General features: G+C 37.2%; 1 protein-coding gene across 4 annotated transcripts in view; it reads right to left on the bottom strand.

The window, feature by feature from the left end:
- HOMER1 (homer scaffold protein 1) overlaps window positions 1-23,198 on the bottom strand; it is a 136,087-nt gene that overhangs the window by 12,183 nt on the left and 100,706 nt on the right. For all 4 annotated transcript variants that reach the window (XM_072793836.1, XM_072793826.1, XM_072793841.1 and 1 more), the window contains exons 6-8: window positions 15,089-15,245; window positions 10,238-10,348; window positions 9,525-9,605 (exon numbers count right to left, since the gene is read on the bottom strand). In XM_072793836.1, coding sequence (XP_072649937.1) covers window positions 9,525-9,605; window positions 10,238-10,348; window positions 15,089-15,245 — 349 coding nt within the window. The remainder of the gene's footprint in view (window positions 1-9,524; window positions 9,606-10,237; window positions 10,349-15,088; window positions 15,246-23,198) is intronic.

Raw genomic sequence — 23,198 nt, 5'->3', positions numbered from 1 at the left:
AAAAAAAAAAAGGAAGGAAAAGAGAAAAGCAGAATAAGCTTCTATTTATTGAGAATATAATAGTTCAAAGTCAATTATCATTAAAAACTACCAAACTAGGGGGCCTGGGTGGTGCAGTTAGTTAAGCATCTGACTGTTTTGGCTCAGGTTGTGATCTCAGGGTCGTGAGATCAAGTCCCATGTCAGACTCCAGGCTTAGTGTGGAATCTGCTTGGATTCTCCCTCCCTCTCCCTCCATCCCTCCCGCTCATGCTCTCTAAAGTAAATAAATATTAAATATAAATAAATAAAAACTAACAAACCAGACAGTGAAGTGTAAATATGAACTCAGGTGAATTGGAGTATTTTTAAAAGGTTTAAGTCTAAAGTTAACCACTACAGCAAAGTTAAGACCATCTCAAATATCAAAAGATATAAAAAAGGGCCAAGAACATATCATATAGAGAAAGAAAAAAATCCAATTAACAAAATACACAGGGATTATAATGATAAACTGAATCAAAACATAATAATCATATTGATAAATATGAATAAGTTACCAAGTAAAAGGAAGAAAATTCAGTTGGGCTCACAAAACACTATCTATGTGTAAACACTGAAGCAGTCACAAAAACTGGTTTTACATGAGGTCACAAAATAGCACTATTAAGTTACATTGAATATAAATATTATAAAAAAATACTCTGATCACAATGCAGTAAGACTAGGAATTGAAAACAAAATCGTGAAATAGAAAGGTCCTTCCAACGAGCAATTCATTTAGGAAGGCCAAAAATAACGGGATGGGTGCAAGATAATGAGGGATTGTGATACTGGTAGAAAGAGTAGCAAAGGATGGCATATTAATGTTAAAAGCCACAGCACACAATGGAGATATAACCATTATATTTAGGTACCATCTTTATAAAGCAGAAATTACAGGAGTTTTAAGGAGACACAGATAAAAACAGATAAATGAGAGACTTCACTATGTCAATACAGGACAGATCAAGGAGAACAAAGGAGAGGTAACAATATAGAAGACATAAATTACAAAGCCAACAAAGAATATTATAAAAGTTGACCATATATAAGATCACACAAAAAAAAGCACAGTAAATTATGTAAAGCAGAAATTATATAAACCCTTGTGATTATAAGACTGTAAAACTAGAACTTAAGAACTAAATCCAAAAAATAAAAAGCTTATGCCACCAGGAAATTAAAGCACCTTCTGTTATTTTTTACTTCTTTAAGAAAGAGAGAGAATGAGCAGAAGAGAAGGGCAGAGGGAGACGCAGAAGGAGTAGCTGGCTCCCCACTAAGCAGAGAACCCCAAGTGGGGCTTGATCCCAGGACTTTGGATCATGACCTGAGCTGAAGGCAGACGCTGAACCAACTGAGCCACCCAGGTGTCCCTAAAGTGCCTTTGTTTAAACACTTCATCATGCAAGGAAAATAAGACCAAAAATACAGAATTTCACAAAATAAGGATAATGAACACACTAAATATCAGAATCTATTAAATACACCTAAAGCAATGATCAGAGGAGAATCTATAGCTTTAAACACTTATACATAAAAGTGAAAGAATGAAAATAAAGGAGTAGGGACACCTGAGTGGCTTAGCAGTTGAGCATCTGCCTTTGACTCGGGGCGTGATCCTGGAGTCCCGGGATCAAGTCCCACATCCGGCTCCCTGCGAGGAGCCTGCTTCTCCCTCTGCCTGTCTCTCTGCCTGTTTCTCTGTGTCTCTCATGAATAAATAACTAAAAAAATCTTTTAAAAAAAAATAAAAGAAAGGAGTAAAATTCTCTTACACTTGTAAGAGAAAGAATAAGAAGAAAAACCAAGACAAAGTACTAGGCAGGAATAATAAAGATAAAAAGAAATGCATAAGGTAGTGGATAGAAAAACAGTGGTAATGGTTAGATGTATCATTGCTTAACTTTACTTAATCAAGAAGAAAAGGACAATGGACAACCATATAAAATAAGAAATAAGGGATCCCTGGGTGGCGCAGCGGTTTGGCGCCTGCCTTTGGCCCAGGGCGCGATCCTGGAGACCCGGGATCGAATCCCACGTCGGGCTCCCGGTGCATGGAGCCTGCTTCTCCCTCTGCCTGTGTCTCTGCCTCTCTCTCTCTCTCTCTCTGTGACTATCATAAATAAATAAAAATTAAAAAAAAAATAATAAAAAAAAAGAAATAAGAGTTCTTGCTGACTATGTGAACCCTAGATGGAAGCTCATTGTCTGCAAAAGAAACCTGATGCTGTCAACACTCAAAGACTAGATAGTTTCAATATGCCAGCCATTATTCCGGAGCACAGAAAATGAATATAGTGTATGGGTTACAACTGAAGTATTACCTGTGTGCAAAATATAACCCTGATACCTAAATTTTATAAATACAGCTCCCCCCAAAAGAACAAAGTTATAGACCAATATCACAAATGAATATCATATAAAAATGATAAATAATAAAGAACAAAAATCTAACACCACATTAAGAAAATAAGATACCATAGCTAACTGGTATTTATTCCAGTCATACAAAGGCAGTTTGGTATTAGAAAATCCATTAATAAAATAAACCATATAAAATAGATCTAGGGAGGAAATTATGTTATCTCTATAAATACTAACCAAAAAAAAAAAAAAAAAAAAAAAAAAGCCATTACCAAAATTCAACACTCATTCCTGGTAAAAAACACTTTAAGAAAATAGGAATGAAGGACACACTGATAACGTGATAAAATGTACTTTAGGTTATAGCCAGCATTTTACTTAATGGAAAAATACTAGGGGCATTTTCACTAAAATGAGGGACAAGATAAGCCCGTCATCTCCACCACTGTTTAACATTGTACTGGTGTTTTTAACAGGTGTAGTTTGACAAAAAAAAAAAAAAAAAAAATCAACAGAAGCTTAAGAATTGGAGGAATAAGGGGCACCTGGGTGGCTCAGTGGTTAAATGTCTGCCTTTGGCTCTAGGATCGAATCCTGCATCAAGCTCCCTGAGGGAAGCCTGTTGCTCCCTCTGCCTGCGTCTCTGCCTCTCTTTCTGTGTCTCTCATGAATAAATAAATAAAATCTTTAAAAAAAAAAAAAAAGAATTGGAGGAATACAAGTAAAATGATCTCTGTTTACAGATTATGCTACTATACCTAAAAATTCTTACAGAATCAATTGCAATAAGTGACAAAACTAGCTCAAATAATAAAACAATTTAGTTGTAGTAGGATATAAAAATAGCATACAGAATTCAACAGCTTTCAAATATACAAACAATTGATTAAAAGATATGATAGAGAAAAACCTATTTGAAATAGAAAAAAAGATAAAATATTTATATGCAAGAAATATGCAAAACGACATGATGAAACCTTACAACACTACTCCTGAAAAGCACAAAAGTAGTTGTAAACAAATCGGAGGACATCCCTTATTCTTGGATAGGATGGAAAAACTTCAAAAAAATATTGCTTCTCCTGAAATCATATTATAAATTTTAAGCAGTCCCAGTAAAATTTTTTTATAGAGCTGTATTTTTAGTTGACACAAAAGATGGTATTGAATACTGAATTTCATATGATAAAATAACTATGTAAGAATATTGAGAAAAACAATGAAAAAGACACTCTGTGAGGAGTACCTGACCCTATCAGATATTAAAGCCTCCACCACTAATGCAATGTGGTACTGATGCATTAACAGAGTGACTAGTAGGCTGGAATAGGAAGTCCAGAATAGATCAAAATGCACAGAGAAATCAAGTATCTTCAATCTCAGGGGATCCCTGGGTGGCGCAGCAGTTTGGCGCCTGCCTTTGGCCCAGGGCGTGATCCTGGAGACCCGGGATCGAATCCCACATCAGGCTCCCGGTGCATGGAGCCTGCTTCTCCCTCTGCCTATGTCTCTGCCTCTCTCTCTCTCTCTCTCTCTCTGTGACTATCATAAATAAATAAATTAAAAAAAAAAAGTATCTTCAATCTCTAGAGAAAAGAATGAAGTTTTATTTTATTTTTTTAAAGATTTTATTTATTCATAGAGACACACACAGAGAGAGAGAAAGAGAGAGAGAAAGAGAGAGAGGCAGAGACACAGGCAGAGGGAGAAGCAGGCTCCATGCAGGGAGCCCGACGTGGGACTCAATCCAGGGTCTCCAGGATCACGCCCTGGGCTGCAGGCTGCGCTAAACCGCTGCGCCACCAGGGCTGCCCAAGAATGAAGTTTTAAATAAACGGTAATGAGATAGCTGGACAGCCACTTGGAAAGATACGACTGAATCCACATCTCATAGCACATACAAAGGAATTAACCCAAAATACTCAGAGAGCCACATGTAAAAAATGAAACCTTCTAAGTACTAGAGGGGATATACAGATGAGTCCCTATATCATCTGAGTTTGGAAAAGAGCTATCTAACTATATGATCCACAAGCCAGAACCAAAAAAGAAAAAAGTTAGGACTACTACATAAACCACCATCTTAGGCAAAGTCAAAAAACAACATACTGGGGATAAAATATTTTTAACATGTAATCAGATATATAAAGAACTTTTGAAAAAGGACCAAAAATCCTATAGGGAAAAGGCAAAAGGCATGAACACCCAATCCACACATGTACAAACAGATACTGAAATGACCTTTAAGCTTATGAAAGATGTTCATGTCCCTCATAATAATGAGATATGTAAATTAAAACCATCATTTCTCACCTATCACATAATTAAAAAGTATGACAACACATTTTGATGGTGAGGCTATGGAGAAAGAGGCACTCACGATAGTGGTATGAGTGGGCCCTGGCATTATGGAGGGGAATCCATTATGGAGGGGAATCTGACAATGTTTAACATAACTACATGTGTGTTTATCTTTTCACTTAGAAATCTTGCTTCTAAGAATCTATCTTGGGGGATGCCTGGCTAGCTCAGTCAGAATAATACGAGATTCTTCATCTTGGGGTAGTGAGTTCGAGTCTCACACTGGGTGCAGGGATTACTTAAAAAAAAAAAACTTAAAAAAATCTATCCTGAAGATACACCTCCATCATTAACAAAATACCTATGCACAATATTACTTATTGTAGTATTGTTGCAGAGCACTGGAAACAACCTAAATACCGACATAAAGGAGTGGCTGAATAAACTATCACGCACACAAATGAAGGACTTTTCAGCTATAAAAAGTATGAACAAGATCTCAATGAACTGACAGTGATTTCTGGAATATATTTTAGGTTAAAGAAGCAACATGCAGGGATCCCTGGGTGGCGCAGCGGTTTGGCGCCTGCCTTTGGCCCAAGGCGCGATCCTGGAGACCCGGGATCGAATCCCACGTCGGGCTCCCGGTGCATGGAGCCTGTTTCTCCCTCTGCCTGTGTCTCTGCCTCTCCTTCTGCCTGTGTCTCTGCCTCTCTCTCTCTCTGTGTGACTATCATAAATAAATAAAAATTAAAAAAAAAAAAAAAAAAAGAAGCAACATGCAGAAGAGTAATCTAGATCATGTTACCATTTTAAAAAGGGGAGGAGGTTTCGTATACTCAGTAAATGCATGCATATATAAAAGAATGGGAAAGAGAATATGAAAACGGAGTACAATAGGATACAAATAAACATAAGTATGTTTTAATGAATAACCTAACCAATTGCAAGGAGGGGAAGAACTAACTTGACAAACTTTTGAGCATAGGCTGAGGATGAAAGAATTATAGTGATCTCTAGCTGGTAAAGTTTTGTTTGCATTTTTTTGTGGTGGTATGAATTAGTAATTCAAAAGCCATTTTCTGCTAAGATTGAGAAATTAAGTAAACATACTATAGATAATAAGAATCAGGTATCTTGGTATTGGGTAAAGGAATTACAAATATGAATATGGAGGCGGCCAGAATAAACTCCATTGTATTACACTGTACTGGGAGGTATGAGTAAGAATTCATTTTTTTATATATGTATATAGCCATGTATATATGGAATTCCAACATCAAAATAATATATATGACAACTAAATGTGACACAGGATCCTGGAATAAATCAAATTTTAAACTTTGTTATAAAGGAGATTATTATATTATTAAGAGAATTATGGGAAATTGAATAAGGTCTGTAGATAGGTAACTTCTTGATTTTGATGATCACATAAAATAATGCCTTACTTTTCAAAAATACACACCAAAGTGTTTAGAGGTAAAGAGATACTGTAATCTGCAAGTTATTCTCAAAGATTTTACTGAGAAAATATATATTCAGAGGGAGAGAGGAGGAGAGAGAGAGAGAGAAAGTTCCAGAATAGTAAAACAAATATGGCAAAAAATAGTAACATTTGGGAAAGGTTAAAGGTATATAAAAAGCCTTTGTATTATTCTTGCAAGTTTTTATTTTATTTTTAAAGATTTATTTATTTATTCATGATAGAGAGAGAAAGAGGGGCAGAGACACAGCTCCCGGCTCCATGCCGGGAGCCTGACGTGGGACTCGATCCCAAGACCCCAGGATTGCGCCCTGGGCCAAAGGCAGGCGCTAAACCTCTGAGCCACCTAGGGACCCCTTCTTGCAACTTTAAAAAAAAATTATTTATTTATTCATGAGAGACACACAGAGACAGGCAGAGACACAGGCAGAGGGAGAAGCAGGCTCCCTGTGTGAAGTGCAATGTGGGACCCGATCCCAGGGTCCTGGGATCACACCCTGAGCCAAAGGCAGGCACTCAACCACTGAGCCACCCAAGCGTCCCTATTCTTGCAACTTTTAAGTCTGAAATTATTTCAAAATAAAGTTTAAAAATGAAATAAACAGGACCACTTTGGACAGTGATAATTGCTATTAGGAAAATAAAACATGGTAATATTACAAAGAGTATTTGGGGTGGAGTGGGGGGGACCTTGCAGAGTAGTGCTTAAATTGAGAAGTTGGAGAAATTAACACATGAGCCTAGGCCTACATTACAAGCGGGAGCCCACCCACCTGAAGGTCTGAAAGCTTCCCTATCCTGTTCTGGGTAGGTTGTTTTCCTGTGTGTGTGTTTTAATTATTATTTATTTATTTGACAGAGAGAGAGAGAGAGAACACAAGCCAGAGGCAGAGGCAGAGGCAGAGGCAGAGGCAGAGGCAGAGGGAGAAGCAGAATCTCTGCTGAGCAGGGAACCGAACATGGGACTTGATCCCAGGACCCTGAGATCATGACCTGAGTGAGCCAAAGGCAGATGCTAAAGCATCTGACTGAGCCACCCAAGTGCCCCCCTTCATAGGTTGTTTTTGAAACAAGCATTTTCTTTTAAGATTTTATTTATTCATGAGAGGCACATAGAGAGAGGCAGAGACACAGGCAGAGGGAGCAGCAGGCTCCATGCAGGGAGCCCGACATGGGACTCAATCCCAGGACTACAGGATCACACCCTGAGACAAATGTAGGCGCTTAACCGCTGAGCCACCCAGCCGTCCCCTGACGAGCATTTTTGATATTTGGTGAAAAAAGAGGTAAGAATAGGAGCCAGCTTTAAAATTCAATTATCAATCAATTAATGATGAAATACATTTAGAAATTTATTTTAAAAAAATCACCCCTTGGTTTCTCAGGGACTATGGGTATCTAACTAGTAAAAAAGTTTTAAAGAACCATCAGGAATGTCTCGACAGCTTGGCCGCCTGAAGCAGTGTGATGGTAATACAGAAAGAATAGAAACTTTGGAATTAAAATAAATTTAGGCCTCACCACTTTCTAGATCAGTGCCTTGAAAACTTGTTAACACCTCTGAACCAACTGCCTTCTTTTTGAAAATGGGGATACCACCCCCGTTAGCGTGAGAATTTGAGCACAAGTATGCAAGTGCTTGGCAAATGCCTGAATCATAGCAAGGACTCAGGAAAGGGTAGCCTAAACCTAAGGAATAAAAAACAAAACTACATCAAATTTCCCCTACTTTTTCTAGCCCTGATTACATGCTTCATCCTTACTTCTACACCAAGCTTTGTCAATCTTGGCACCATTGACATTTTGGGCCAGATAACTGGAAGCTTAGCAGCATTCTTGACTTCAACCTACTAGATGTCAATAGTACTGCCTGAGTTGTGAAAATCAAAATTGTCTCAGCACGTTCCTAAAAGTCCCCTGTAGCACAAAACTCCTCCCCCTCGAGAACCACTAATTTACAGAGATCATTAAAATGTGGGAACAACATTTAATAGGGCTAACCAAAACAAACCACCTTATTTTTCCCAGTCTCCTGAAAGTCAGTGATAGGAGAGAGGGAAATGTTTCATGCCACATAAAGAACCTATTTCCTTTATGAAGGGTCTCTACTGTTGCAGAATTCTGACTATCTATATAAACGGAGACTGGATAAATAACATTTACAAGCTTCAGTTTCCTCAGATGACTATTACAAGAAGTAAATGCATAATATAAGTAAAGTACTGAGCACAGTGTCTGGCATACAGTAAGCACTCAATACAAGATATTCTCATTATAATTGAGGTACTCCTTCTATCTCTGAGCTTTCAGGTCCCACTTAAAATCTCTTTTCCAAAATTCCTCACTCTGTACATATATTTATTTCTACTACCAACTTTATTTTTTTAAAAGATTTTATTCATTTATTCATGAGAGACACACACAGAGAGAGAGGCAGAGACACAGGCAGAGGGAGAAGCAGGTTCCATGCAGGGAGTGGGACCTGATCCCAGGACGCCAGGATCATGCCCTGAGCTGAAGGCAGACGCTCAACCACTGAGCCACCCAGGAGTCCCTACTCCCAACTTTAAAGTGGTCCTAACCTTTCTTTATAGAGAACTGGAGTGTAAGCCAAGTGCCTAAAGCACCAAGAGACTTTGAAAATGAATTCTAAAAATCTTCCCTAACTGCTATTACAGGATATATGTATGCAAATTAGAGTCAGGAAACATATTATTTATGTAAAAAGTGAATAAAATTAATTAGAATAAAGGAAGAAAAACGGCACTAATTTAATTTCCAATAGGGCACAACTATTTCTGCAATTCATACTAATTAGTTCAGTGTAAAAAAAAATGAGAACTCTTCAATTGAATGAGATCCATTTGAGAAATTCTCTTTAAATTCAGGGTATTTTGGGAAGCCTGGGTGGCTCAGCAGTTGGGCGTCTTCCTTTGACTTGGGGTGTGATCCCGGGGTCCCGGGATTGAGTGTCACATCGGGCTTCCTGCAGGGAGCCTGCTTCTCTCTCTGCCTATGTCTCTGCCTCTCTCTCTGTGTCTCTCATGAATAAATAAATAAAATCTTAAAAAATAATTAAAAATAAATTCAGGGTATTTTTATGTTAAAGTGTAGACATTTCTAAAATAATTTACTAAAGACAATTTATAAACGACCATCTATGATGATCAAATGCTACCTAGATGAAGTTATCATAATTTTTGAAGAATCAAAGATTAAACATAAATCAGAACTCCTGGAAAAATGACTGAGAGTCTACAAAATGAAATTTCAGAAAGTCATTACTATGTGAAAGAATGATTGATGCCACTCTATGCAGAAATGAAATAAAAATGTTTTTATAACCCACCTGTAGTTTCTGAGTCAAAGAATCCCTCTGTTCTTGTAGTTCTCTGGCATTATCAATTTCTTGTTTTAATCTTTCTATTTCCTAGAAAAAGTAGAGCAATGTCTTTAGCAACAATATTTAAACTAAATCAAGGAAAGAAAAGGTCTTATTTCTCCCTGAAATTACGGTCCAAGTTCTTAGAAAAAAATTTTTTTAAAAACATTCCTTTATGCTGATTTTTTTGAGAGGTGAATTTGTCTTTTTGGGAATGTTTTCTAGTACATGATCATCTTCAGCAATACGTCTACTTGGTGGCTGTGGTACAGCACTGCTTAGAAACCGTAATCACAACATTTTAAGGCTGCTTCAAGCTTTGTGGATATAATTCTTTCTTGGGATATTAAATCTTATGACTGGAAACCAGAGAAAGCAATAGTTTGGAAAATTCATTTAAACCTTTCACGGTTTTCTTTGGATTTTATGAATGTAACTTTCATACAGAAGGCAAGAAACCTTCAGGCTGACTGCCTCACCATAGTTCCTAACAGCAGAAACAAGGATGGAGAAGATATGGACACATATCAATCAAAAAAAATTTCATTCCCCCCACCCCCGCCACAACATCCCACAAGCTTATTTTATTCCATCAAGTACCTGTAAATCTGACAGAGACTCAAATATTTTGTACATATATGCTAGCCAGATTACACAGATGAGTGAAAAGTAGCAAATACCTCTTCCTTCACTTTCAGCGTCTCTTCCAGTTCTTGTATTGTTTGATTTAATTCTGTCTTGTGAGTATGCACTGCATTAGCTTGGCTACTAACACATTCAAGCTCAGTCACCTGAAATGAAATGTAAATACAAGTTAAATTATACGACTATGTCAAAAGATTTCTTGCCAAAAATATAATAAACCCGATAGGTAAATCATAAATTTGAAACAACACATGAAAATCAATTTTGAGGGGATCCCTGGGTGGCTCAGTGGTTTGACGCCTGCCTTTGGCCCAGGGTGCGATCCTGGAGTCCCGGGATCGAGTCCCGCGTCAGGCTCCTGGCATGGAGTCTGCTTCTCCCTCCTCCTGTGTCTCTGCCTCTCTCTCTCTCTATGTCTATCATAAATAACAAATAAATAAATATTTTTAAAAAAATCAATTTTGAGATACATTAAGACACTTAAGGTAGAATGAATAGATTCTTTAAGGACATGAATTTAGGACAAAAAAAAAAAGACTAGGGGAAATAATTATTCATATGGCTTGCTCATGGAAAGAGCTAGAAAACTTAATTGATTAATGACAGTTAAGAAATCCTATTATGAAAGGCTTCTTTAAAAATTTCTTATCAAAACATATTCAAAATCAGCTATAACCATCTGCCTTCCATCTGTAGCTTTCAAGTTAAACATGGCTTCTGAAAACTGGCCTTGCAGAAGTGAGAAATTTTTTAAATATATTTCCAAATTGTAAGAGAATCTGGAAGAAAAGATACGCTTAAAATACAACTTAAATCATTCAATACTAGAATGACTTCACATCAATAGTGTCTCTGTAGCCAAAGACAACATTCTTTAGTCAATAAGAATGTACTAAGGGCCCAAAGAGCTACATAACTTGTAATGAGCACTTTAAGAGAACAGCAAAGGGCAGTAGCCCTAAAAGTTATACCATCCAAAAACACTATTGAGCCAACAGTCAAAATAGAAGTCAACATAAAAACAGACACACATACCCCATCACAGCCCTTCACATGCATTAGGATCTTATACATTTTGGCTGACTAGAATGCAGTAAGTTCTAGACCATTAGGGAAACAGTAAATCCACTTTCACATTTTCCAAATATATACTAACCCTCCATAAATGTCACTCTACCTTTCCTAACACTTTCTTCCCTTCTACTCATGCACTAATAGTCTTGTGCAGACCCTTATCATGTAGGCCTAGATTATAGCAATGGACCACCAGAGGACATAATTATATAATTTCTGTCTATTTTTACCTCTCCTGTAAACTAACATTCATCTATCGTTGTGTAACTCCTCCATTCAAAGCCATTCAAAGGATCATTTCTTACAACCCTCGGGTCTTGCATATACCAGCCCTAAACAATTTAACCATCCTCATCACCCAAGACACTCACACTATGTAAATATGTGGTTTTTCCAACTAAAGGTAGGCAAGTCTCCTCATCCTAAGAATAAACCACTCTCACACCCATCTTGCTGACTTCACTAGAATGTCCACTCTTACTGCTGAAGCCAATCAGACATTACCAAACCTTCAGCTCTCAGCTCAGCATGTACTTTCAACAGAAAATCATTCCTTAATCTACTTAATCCCTCTAGGCTCTCTCCTGTCCTGTGGTCCACAAAACGAAACATATTCAAAATCTTGGCAATTATTTCCTTATTATTCAATATATATGAGTTTTCTTTGTCCAATTAGACAATCAATTGCTTATGGGGAGAGTTCCATTTCTGATAATGATGGAGTACTTTTTACTGGAAAAACTTTTCTATAGATAAAAACTGCAAATCATGACCAAAATGTAAAATTCAACTGTTTGAATGCCCTGGTAAGTGACCAAATAGAGCAAAAGACAGAAAGAAAGCAGTAACATTGGGTGAGATACAAATTTACACATCATTTTGCTTGAAGGCACTCTAGTCTGGCTCCATTGCTTGACTAGAAGTTAAGCTGAAACCTGTGGTCTTATTTCCCTGAGGAGCCTGAGGATCTGGGGACTCCTTAGAACAGCTGAAACAGCTAGAAATTGAGAGAACTATATGAAGAGAGTCCCCAAATAAACATACAGACTTCCTTCAAATCTTTGGCTGACCCTTGAACTACATGTGCACAGATAAGAATCCAAGGAGTCCAGCATGGTGGGGTTGGGAGGAGGTGGAAGGCTGCAAGAGCTAAGCTGTGGTAGTGCTCACCACAGAAAGAAGAGTGTGATGTTCTAGTCTCACTAAATCAGAGGACGTTGGTAATTACCTCAAGCTTTCCACTGAAAGCACCAGAAGGATTATGTCTTAGAAATAAAGATTTCCCAGGACTAGGGAATTCACCATAGGGTTAAGGGCAAAATTAATATAAACAGACTTTCATGAAGGCTAAGTCCACACTTTCACAATTGCAAGTAAATCTGTAAGGAAGTTTAACTGCTTGCTCAAAAATCAACCTCATTCAGAGTCAGAGAAGAGAATCTATGGGGTGTATATTGTCTAATTTAAAATGTCTAACAGACAACTGAAAATGAATAGACACGTGAAAAAAACAGGAAAACACAAAAGCTGCCCCTACACCCCTCTGGCCCAAACTGCAAAGGAAGTCAGGCTAAAGGGAAATGATAACTGATGGAAATTCAGATCTACAAGAAGCAAAGAAGAGCACTGAAAATTATAAATATGTAAATAAATAGATTTCATTTCTCAAATCTCTAAAATTCAATTCATTCTATAAACCAAAATTTCATTAAGGGCAAAAATTACAGAATAAGGGGATTATACTAGCTCTTCAGTGACTATTGGCTCATGAGTTAACTGTCATGGATTAAGTTTTTCTTTAAAAGATTTTATTTATTTATTCATGAGACACAGACACAGAGAGAGAGAGAGAGAGAGAGGCAGAGACACAGGCAGAGGGAGAAGCAGGCTCCATGCAAGGAGCCTGACGTGGGACTCGATCCCGGGTCTCCAGGATCACGCCCTGGGCTGAGGGCGGCACTAAACCACTGAGCCACCCAGGCTGCCTGGATTAATTTTTTTATTGTAGTGAAGAACACATAATAAAATATAGCACCTTAACCACTTTTAAATGTACAATTTAGTAGTGTTAAGTATGCTTTACACTGTTGTGAAAAAGATCTCCAGAACTTTGTCATCTTGCAAAATGGAAACTCTATACTATTAAACAACTTCCTTCTTCCTTCTCATAAGTTAACCTTTATACATATAATAGGATGACATTTACTCAGGTTTCTTACTCTCCCTCCCTGTCTCTATTTCATTTCTAAATTACTTCTCATGTTATCCTTATCCTACTACTTCCTCAAATTGTGCTCTGGTAGTAAGCCCATTTCTTATTGTCTATGAAGTTCATTTCTTTGGCATCCTTCCTAAAAAAGGAAATCAGTGGCATCTACTTCCTTTTGGGTAAATGCAAATGCTTTAAACACAAAAAAATGTTTCACAAGTAATTGTTTGGGCTACTAATATAACTCACACTGGAATTTCTGATTTTCTTTTCCTGTATGAAGTTTCAAATACAGGTGCCCCCCACTTTCTTAAGTTTGCATTATGCCACTTCATAAAGGATCTGTATTAGTATGGTAACAGTTTTTCGGGGCAAAACTAAAAATCATCCTCAGATTTGTAAGTTAGCAAAAACAGACACTAATGTAGGTCTTTTGTAAAAACAAACTAACATAATGTGAACTTCTGGAAAGTAGGGAATACTCTTCACTTTATACCACTTTGGCTTAGGAAAGGTTTCACAAGAATGCTTTATTTTTGGATAGTGAGGAAAACCTCACTATCCACTATCCTCATTGTATAAGCAATTTTTATTTTATTATTTATTTATTATTTATTAATAATAAATTTATTTTTTATTGGTGTTCAATTTGCCAACATACAGAATAACACCCAGTGCTCATCCCGTCCAGTGCTCCCCTCAGTGCCCGTCACCCATTCACCCCCACCCCCCGCCCTCCTCCCCTTCCACCACCCCTAGTTTGTTTCCCAGAGTTAGGAGTCTTCATGTTCTGTCTCCCTTTCTGGTATTTCCTACCAATTTCTTCTCCCTTCCCTTGTATAAGCAATTTTTTTTTTTAATTTTTATTTATTTATGATAGTCACAGAGAGAGAGAGAGAGAGGCAGAGACACAGGCAGAGGGAGAAGCAGGCTCCATGCACCGGGAGCCCGACGTGGGATTCAATCCCGGGTCTCCAGGATCGCGCCCTGGGCCAAAGGCAGGCGCAAAACCGCTGCGCCACCCAGGGATCCCCGTATAAGCAATTTTTATAAAGAATTTCTTACCTATGTTTTTAAGTTGTTCCTTCTTTAACAAACAATAAAAATAATAAAAGCATCTATCATCAACTAAGTGCAAACTTGTTGATTCATTTTCTCAATTCTACAGACTATATATTATTATTCCTATTTTATAGATGAGAATACTGAGCAGAAAGGGATACCTTACCAAAGGTCACACAGGCAGTGACAGAATAGAAAAATATTTTTTTATTTTTATTTTTTTTTAAGATTTTATTTATTTATTCATGAGAGACACAAAGAAAGAGAGACAGACAGACAAAGGGGCAGAGACACAGGCAGAGGGAGAAGAAGCAGGCTCCCTGCAGGCAGTCTGACGTGGGACTTGATCCCAGGTCCCCAGGATCACACCCTGGGCAGAAGGCGGCGCTAAACCACTGAGCCACCCGGGCTGCCCTATATATAGGTTCTAACAACCAATGAGTATCTCCAGATGTCCTTGTGCTGAATCTACTGAGTTTCTGCTGATCAGGGAAATCTGTCAGCCATAAATTTCTATGGACAGCAGTAGCTCTGAACTTACTCGCTTGTGCAGACGTTCTGCTTCCTCCTGATACGCAGCAAGTTGCTGTTTCCATTGTTTCACATTGGCAGTGGACTCCAACAGGGCTGCAGTGAGTTTGGCATTATTTCCTTTGAGGGTAGCCAGTTCAGCCTCCCAATGTTTGCTGATTGCTGAACTAAAAGAAAAGAAAATTCTATCAATTACACTGAATATTGTCACTTTGAAGGTATAGCAGTACTTGCTTCTACTGATTTTATAGTCTACAAATGTTTCAAAGATAACTCAAAAAGAATAAATACAAATATTTCACTGAAAGGTTCCTGCTGAAGAAAACCTAGCAAGTGAAGAAATATAAAAAGTACCAAAGTAGTAGACTTAATGTAGACTAGCTCCCACCTTCATTAGGACAGGTACAGATATCTAAGGAAGAGTTTCTATCCATTCTCTTTTGAGGAATAAACATTATATCCTGAAAAATATCTATACGCAAAACCTAATAATGTACTGTGTATTTATCTGAGGTGGGTATTATTCAAAATTTATTTTTTAAAATTGATTTTTATTTACTTTCTTTAAAGAATTTATTTATTTGAGAGAGAGAGAGAGAAAGCGCACGCACACACAAGCAGGGGGAGGGGCAGAGGGAGAAGCAGGCTCCTCCCTGAGCAGAGAGTCCAACATGGGGCTCAATCTCAGGACCCTGGGATCATGACCTGGGTCGAAGGCAGACACTTAACCAACTGAGCCACCCATGCGTTCTTCCAAATTTTTAATATTTAATAAAAATATAGTTGACATATAATACTATATTAGTTTTGGTATATAACAAAGTGATTTCATAATTATAAATCACGAAATGCTCACTATGATAAGTATAGTTACGTGTCAATATACAAAGTTATAATCATATTATTCACTGTATTTCCTAATCTGTACTTTTCATCCCTGTTATTTACTTTTTAATTAGAAGTTTGCTCTAAATCCCTTTAATCACCTATTTTTGCCTCACTCCCCTTCTCTCTTGTAACCAGAGAGACCAATTTGCTCTCTGTACTTATGAGTCCATTTGTTTTTGTTTTAGATTCCACATATACTTGAAATCCTATGGTATTTTGTTGTTCCCTAGAGGGTATTTTGCTATGTAAAATACCCTCTAGGCCCATCCATGTTGTTGCAAACGGCAAGATTTCATTTTTTTTTTACAGCTGAATAATATTCCATTGTAATATATATACACACCACATCTTTATCCATTCATCTATTGATGGATGTTGGGCTGCTTCCCTATCTTGGCTATTGCAAATACTGCTGCAATAAACCTATGGGTGCATGTATCTTTTAGAATTAGTATTTTTATTTTCTTTAGGTAAATAACCAGAAGTGAAATTAATGGATCATATGGTATTTATATTTTTAATTTCTGAGGAACATCCATACTTGTTTTCCACAGTGGCTGCACCAAAAGCACTGTATTTTTTTAAGTGCATCAAATCCTGAAAGTACAATTTCATTCCTTTGTAAAACATGAAGATGCTTCAATGTCAGAAAGTTTGGGACATGTAATGTAGTATTTTTTCTGAAACTGCTACTGATTTATTTCACGTTACTCATAATTTTGAAATGCCCAAAATATTAAAAAATTGTTACAATGAATCTATTTCAGGGGCACCTAGGTGGCTTAGTGGTTGAGCCTTTGGCTCGTGGCATGATCCCAGGGTCCTGGGACTGAGACCCACATTGGGCTCCTCACGGGGAGCCTGCTTCTCTGCCCTGTATCTCTGCCTTTCTCTCAGGGTCTCTCATAATAAAAAAATAAAATCTAAAAAAAAAAATAAAAAAAAATTCTACTTCGGGTATTATAACAGGCTACACCTAGAAATAGTTCCCTATGACTTAATTTCTGACAGAATTTCAGTATCACATATAGAACAAAAAAGAACTAAAAGCAATAGCCTATTGGTTCATTTACTATTCTACTTGAAAAGCTATCCAAAGTTAATTGCCTCAACCAAGACAATTTTTCTATTATAAAGACAATTCTATTAATTGGTAAGACTCCTCTCTTCATAATTCCTTCACTAACTGTCCCTGTAAGAAAGGACTGCCTCATTTGAAAGGAAAAGATGTTTTTTTCTTAAACAAACAAACCAGATTTATTTGAGAGAGAGAAAACATGGCAGGGGCAGGGGAAGGAGAGAGAGAGAATCCCAAGAAGCTGGGCATGGGGCTTGATTATAGGACCCTGAGATCAGGACCTGAGCTGAAATCAAGAGTAGGACAGTTAAGTGAATGAGCCACCCAGGTGCTCTGGACTGATATTTTAATAGTAATTTTATTTATTTTTTAAAAGATTTTATTTATTTATTCATGAGAGACACACACACACAAAGAGAGGCAGAGTCACAGGCAGAGGGAGAAGCAGGCTCCATGCAGGGAGCCTGACGTGGGACTCGATCCCGGGTCTCCAGGATCACACCCTGGGCCGAAGGCGGCGCTAAACTGCTGAGCCACCAGGGCTGCCCATAGTAATTTTAATATGTATTATATAAAAGAAAGCAAAAAAAAAAAAAAAAAAAAGAAAGCATAGCTCCTATCATCAAGATTTCTAAAGCTCATTACTAATGATGAGATGTATGTGCATCATGAGCCCTCTAATATGATGCATAGGGAAAGAAACAAGATATAAATTTTTTTAGATTTAATTTTTTTAATTTTTTTAGATTTTATTTATTTATTTGAAAGAGAAAGCAGGAGCAGGAGGGAGGAGTAGAGGAAGAGGGAGAATCAAACTCCCCGTTGAGCAGGGAGCCCCATGCAGGACTCAATCCCAGGACACTGGGATTGTGAATTGAGCTGAAGGCAGATGCTTAACCAACTGAGCCATCCAGGTGCCCAACACAAGATAATTTCTATGATATTCTTGTCAAAAATGCATAACCTCATTCTAAGCATGAGAAAACATAAACTCAAACTGAGGGACGTTCTACAAAATAACTGGATGGTACTCTTCCAAAGTGTCAAGAGAAGACAAAACTCAGAAACAGAATGGTGGAGAATAAGAAGAAAGAATTAAATGCAAACAGATAGGTTCCTAGAACAGAAAGGGACAATGATGAAAACAAGTCTCCAGTTTATTAGTAGTATTGTATTGATATTAATTTGATAATTATTTTTTTTTAATTTGATAATTATTATGGTTATGGAAGATGCTAACGTAAGGGAAGTGGGGTGAGGAATTCTCTACATAATTTTTGTAACTTTCTATAAATCTATTAGTTTCAAATAAAAAGTTTTAAAAATTTTCTAAAGTTTACTAAGTGAGAAAATTTCATCCAAACATGAAAGGACAAAATCAAACAACAAGCTAAGCTATTAATTTAACAACTCACTTCTATTCTTGAAAACTTTTTTCTATTCCGTCTTTTGTGGAATGATTTTCCAAATTCAGTTTTTCTGAGCAAAGCATGCACCTGTTCTAACTTACAGATTTTTTTTTAAAAACCACCTACCATTTTTCCCCTATAGAGATGAGTTTTATTTAAATGGACCCTTCAATCTGACAACTAAAACCTTATTGAACTAATTTAAACACTTGACATATGCAAATATCAAACTCTTGGGCGCATCTTTTGTTACATTTGTTTTTTTGTCCTCAGTTCCAGAAATCACTTTATAAAGGTTTAAATGGATATCTTGTTACTCAAAACAAAGCCTTTTCAACTACAACTGAGTTTACATTAATGAAGTGACTTTTAGAATCCCCCCAAAGATGTGGGGGCTGGTTGCCAGGTGAACCAACCTTGATTAAAGGTTTATGTATACAATGGAATATTACTCAGCCATTAGAAACGACAAATACCCACCATTTGCTTCAATGTGGATGGAACTGGAGGGTATTATGCTGAGTGAAGTAAGTCAATCGGAGAAGGATAAACAGTGTATGTTCTCATTCATTTGGGGAATATAAATAATAGTGAAAGGGAATATAAGGGAAGGGAGAAGAAATGTGTGGGAAATATCAGAAAGGGAGACAGAACATAAAGACTCCTAACTCTGGGAAACGAACTAGGGGTGGTGGAAGGGGAGGAGGGCGGGGGGTGGGGGTGAATGGGTGACAGGCACTGAGGGGGACACTTGACGGGATGAGCACTGGGTGTTATTCTGTATGTTGGTAAATTAAACACCAATAAAAAATTTAAAAAAAAAAAGCAGGGGGGGGGGGTTAAAAACTTTCAGTCCCAACCCCTGGCCTCCAGGGAGGGGAAAGGGACTGGAAGTTGAATCAGTCACCAATGGCCCGTGAGTTTATCAATTATATCTGTGTCATAAAACCTCCATAAAACCGCAAAAGAATGGGTTTCCAAGAGCTTCCATGTTGGTGACCCAGAAAGCATTTAAGTGCTAGGCCCCAAACTCCACAGGGAAAAAGCTCCTGCTTTCAGGATCTTGCCCCATGCATCATTTCACCCAGCTGTTCACTAGGGAGGGAGTTGTGAGATGCTCTAATTTATAGCCAATCAGAAGCATAGGTAACAAATCAGACTTGAGACTGGCATCTGAAGAGGAAGCAGTATCATGGGATTGAATGCTTAGTCTGTGAGGTATGAAGCTAACTCCAGGTAGTTAGTGTAAGAATCGAGTTAAATTTGGGGGACACTCAATCAGCATCCATGGAAAGTGAGTTAATTGCTTGGTGATATCAATCTGTCTATCTTCCTGGATTGTCTATCTTCACCACGCATGCAGTGTGTCTCCTGTTCTAGTCAAGCTAGCTTGCCTGTGATGGTTTCTTCCTCCCAATCAGATTTTCATTTTGCTTCCTATGAATTTTTGCCCTAAATTTTCTATCATCAGCATCAATTTACAAGATCACATTCTTCCCTTTCACAGATCCAGGTCTTCTCTAATAAGTATTTTCTAGTTACACCACCTATCCTTCCGCTATGAGGACAGCCCAGTGCTTGCCAATCTGTGTGAGTTTAGCTAACACACTGACTACCTAAATGAAAAAGTACAGGTATTCATTAGGGTAAAATGTATCCTTTATGAAGTACAAAAGCAACTCAGGATTAACTTAATTAAAATAATGAATAGTAAATGTTTTAACTATTAAATTTTAATTAAGTTTTCAATACTAATATAATTCTTAAATATAAGAATTCTGAATTTCACATTTGGGATGGGATTTCACACTAGCCTTGATTAAGAATCTATCGTTTCTTGATTTCTACTCTAAATCAATCAATCCAGCATACAAAATACAAGAGATTTCAGGTACAAAATATAGACCTCGAACTTGGAGAATCTACAAAGGACCTGTTCAGGAAAATGTTAGTATTCCTAAACAGGATGCCTGTTTTGGTATAATTTAGAAATCGGTATCATTTGAACAATCAAAATTAGAAATCAAGAATTTTTCAGACAAACAAAAGGTGAGGGAATTTATAACCACCAGACAATATATTACAGGAAATATTAAAGTAAGTTCTTATATTATACCAGACAGAAAATTGGATCCCCACAAAGAAATGAAAATATCTGGAAATGATTGAAATGAAGATTATTATAAAAAATCCAAAAGAAAAAGAATAGTCTTTTAAACAAATGGTGCTAAATCAACTAGATTACCCTCCCCCCTCCCACAGAATCTTGAGTCATATCTCATATCCCATATAAAAATTAACTGAGGGATGCCTGGATGGCTCAGTGGTTGAGCATCTGCATTCAGCTCAGGGCATGATCCCAGGATCTGGGATCGAGTCCCACATTGGGCTCCCTGTGAGGAGCGTGCTTCTCCCTCTGCGTATGTCCCATACTCTTTATGTCTCTCATGAACAAATAAATAAAATCTAAAAAAAAAAAACCCTCAAATAAATGAGGACTAGATGGAAACTACTTCAATGTAATAAAGGCCAAATATGAAAAGCACACAGCTAAATCTCAGACTCAAAAATGAAAGACTGAAACCTTTGCTTCTAGGATCAGAAACAAGACAAGGATGTCCACTTTCACCACTCCAAATTCAAAGTGGTACTGAAAGTCCTAGCCAGCATAAGTCGGCACAAAAATGAATCAAAGAGGTCTAAATTAAAAAGAAAGAAGTAAAAATATGTTGGCAGGTGACATGATTTATATGTTGAAAATCCTAAAGATTTCAAAAAAGGCTATTAGAACTAACAAATGATTTCAGCAAAGCTGCGGGACACAAAAATCAACACAAAAAAACAGTTCTAATTCTAATACACCATGAACAGGCTGAAAAGGAAATAAAACAATTCCCTTTGCAAAAGCATCCATTAGAATAAAATACTTAGTAATGAACTTAACCAAGGAGGTAAAAAACTTGTACAATGAAAACTATAGAAGGCGATTGAAAGAAACTAAAGACACAAACAGAAAGACATTCCATACACACAGAATGGAAGACTTAATGTCAATACTAGCAAAGTGACCTACAGATTCAATATAATCCCCATCAAAATCTCAACATTGTTACCTCAGAAAAAAGAAAAATTCATCCTAAAATTCACATGGCATCTCAAAGGACTCCAAACTGCCAAAGCAATCTTTAAAAAAAGAACATAGTTCTCACATTTCCTGATTTCAAAACTTCTTACAGCTACCTACAATAATCAAAACAATATGGTACTGGCATAAAGACAGACATACAAACCAATAGAATACAGCAGATAGGCCAGAATAAACCCTCACATATAGAGTTGACTGAGTTTCACAGATCTGATTGTCAGGATCACTCAATAGGGAAACGATGGTCTTTTCAACAAATGGTGCTGGGAAAACTGAATACCTACATACAAAAGAATGAAGTTGGGCCTCTGTCTTATGCCACATGCAAAAATTAAAAATGGATCAGAGACCTAAATGCAAGCGCTAAAACTATAAAACTCTTAAAAAGAAAACATAGGTGGAAAAGCTCCATGACAGAGAACTTGAAATGATTTTTTTTTAATTTTTTATTTATTTATGATAGTCACAGAGAGAGGGAGAGAAAGAGAGACAGGCAGAGGGAGAAGCAGGCTCCATGCACCGGGAGCCCGATGTGGGATTCGATCCTGGGTCTCCAGGATCGCGCCCTGGGCCAAAGGCAGGCGCCAAACCGCTGCGCCACCCAGGGATCCCTGAAATGATTTTTTGTATAGAACATAAAAAGCACAGGCAAAAACAAAAACAAAAAAACCCCAATATATTTGGGCTATGGCAAAATTTAAAACTTCTGTGAATCAAAGGATACAGAGTGAAAAGACAATCCACATAACAGTGAAAAATATTTGCAAGTTATTTATCTGATAAGGAGTCAATATCCAGAATATATAAAGAACTCCTATAACTCAACAACAAAAAAACAAATATCCTGATTAGAATATGGGCAAAGAAAACAAAAAAAAAAGAAAATGGGCAAAGGACTTCAATATGTTCTCAAAAAATATCCAAGAGGCCAGAAAGGATCTAACAAAGATGCTCAACATCACCAGTCATTAGGGAAATGCAAGTCAAAACCATGGTGAGATACCAATCATTTCATATTCATTAGGATGATTACTATCAAAAAAAAGAAAAAAAAAACAAGTGGTGCGGATTCAGAGAAATTGGAACGCTGGTACACTGGTGGTGGTAATATAAAATGGTGCAGCTAGTGTGGAAAAGAGTATGGCAGTTGCTCAAAAAATTAAGAATGAAATTACCATGTAATCTAGTAATTCAATTTCTCAGTATGCATCTAAAAGATATTTGCAAAATAATCCATACAGTAGCATTACTCACAACAGTCAAAATATAGAAGCAATCCAAATGTCCAATGGCAACTCAAATATCCAACAAAATGTTATACATACATGCCATGGGATATTACTGAACCTTAAAATGGAAGAAAATGCTGACACATGCTGCAACATGAATGAACCTTGAGGATCACATGCTAACTGAACTAATAAGCCAGTCACGAAAAGACAAATACTATACAATTCCACTTAAAAAGTTACCTAGAGTAGTCAAATTGAGAGACAGAAAGTAGAAGGGTGGTTGCCAGGTGCTGGGGGAAGAAAGGAATGGAGAGTTGTTGTTTAATTGGTACAGTTTTAGTTTTGCAAGATGAAAAGAATTCTACAGA

This window comes from Canis lupus, chromosome 2 (assembly GCF_048164855.1).
Source record: "Canis lupus baileyi chromosome 2, mCanLup2.hap1, whole genome shotgun sequence".
Classification (NCBI taxonomy): domain Eukaryota; kingdom Metazoa; phylum Chordata; class Mammalia; order Carnivora; family Canidae; genus Canis; species Canis lupus.
The sequence above is the reverse complement of the archived record's forward strand: the minus strand, read 5'-3'. Positions and strand labels throughout refer to the sequence as shown.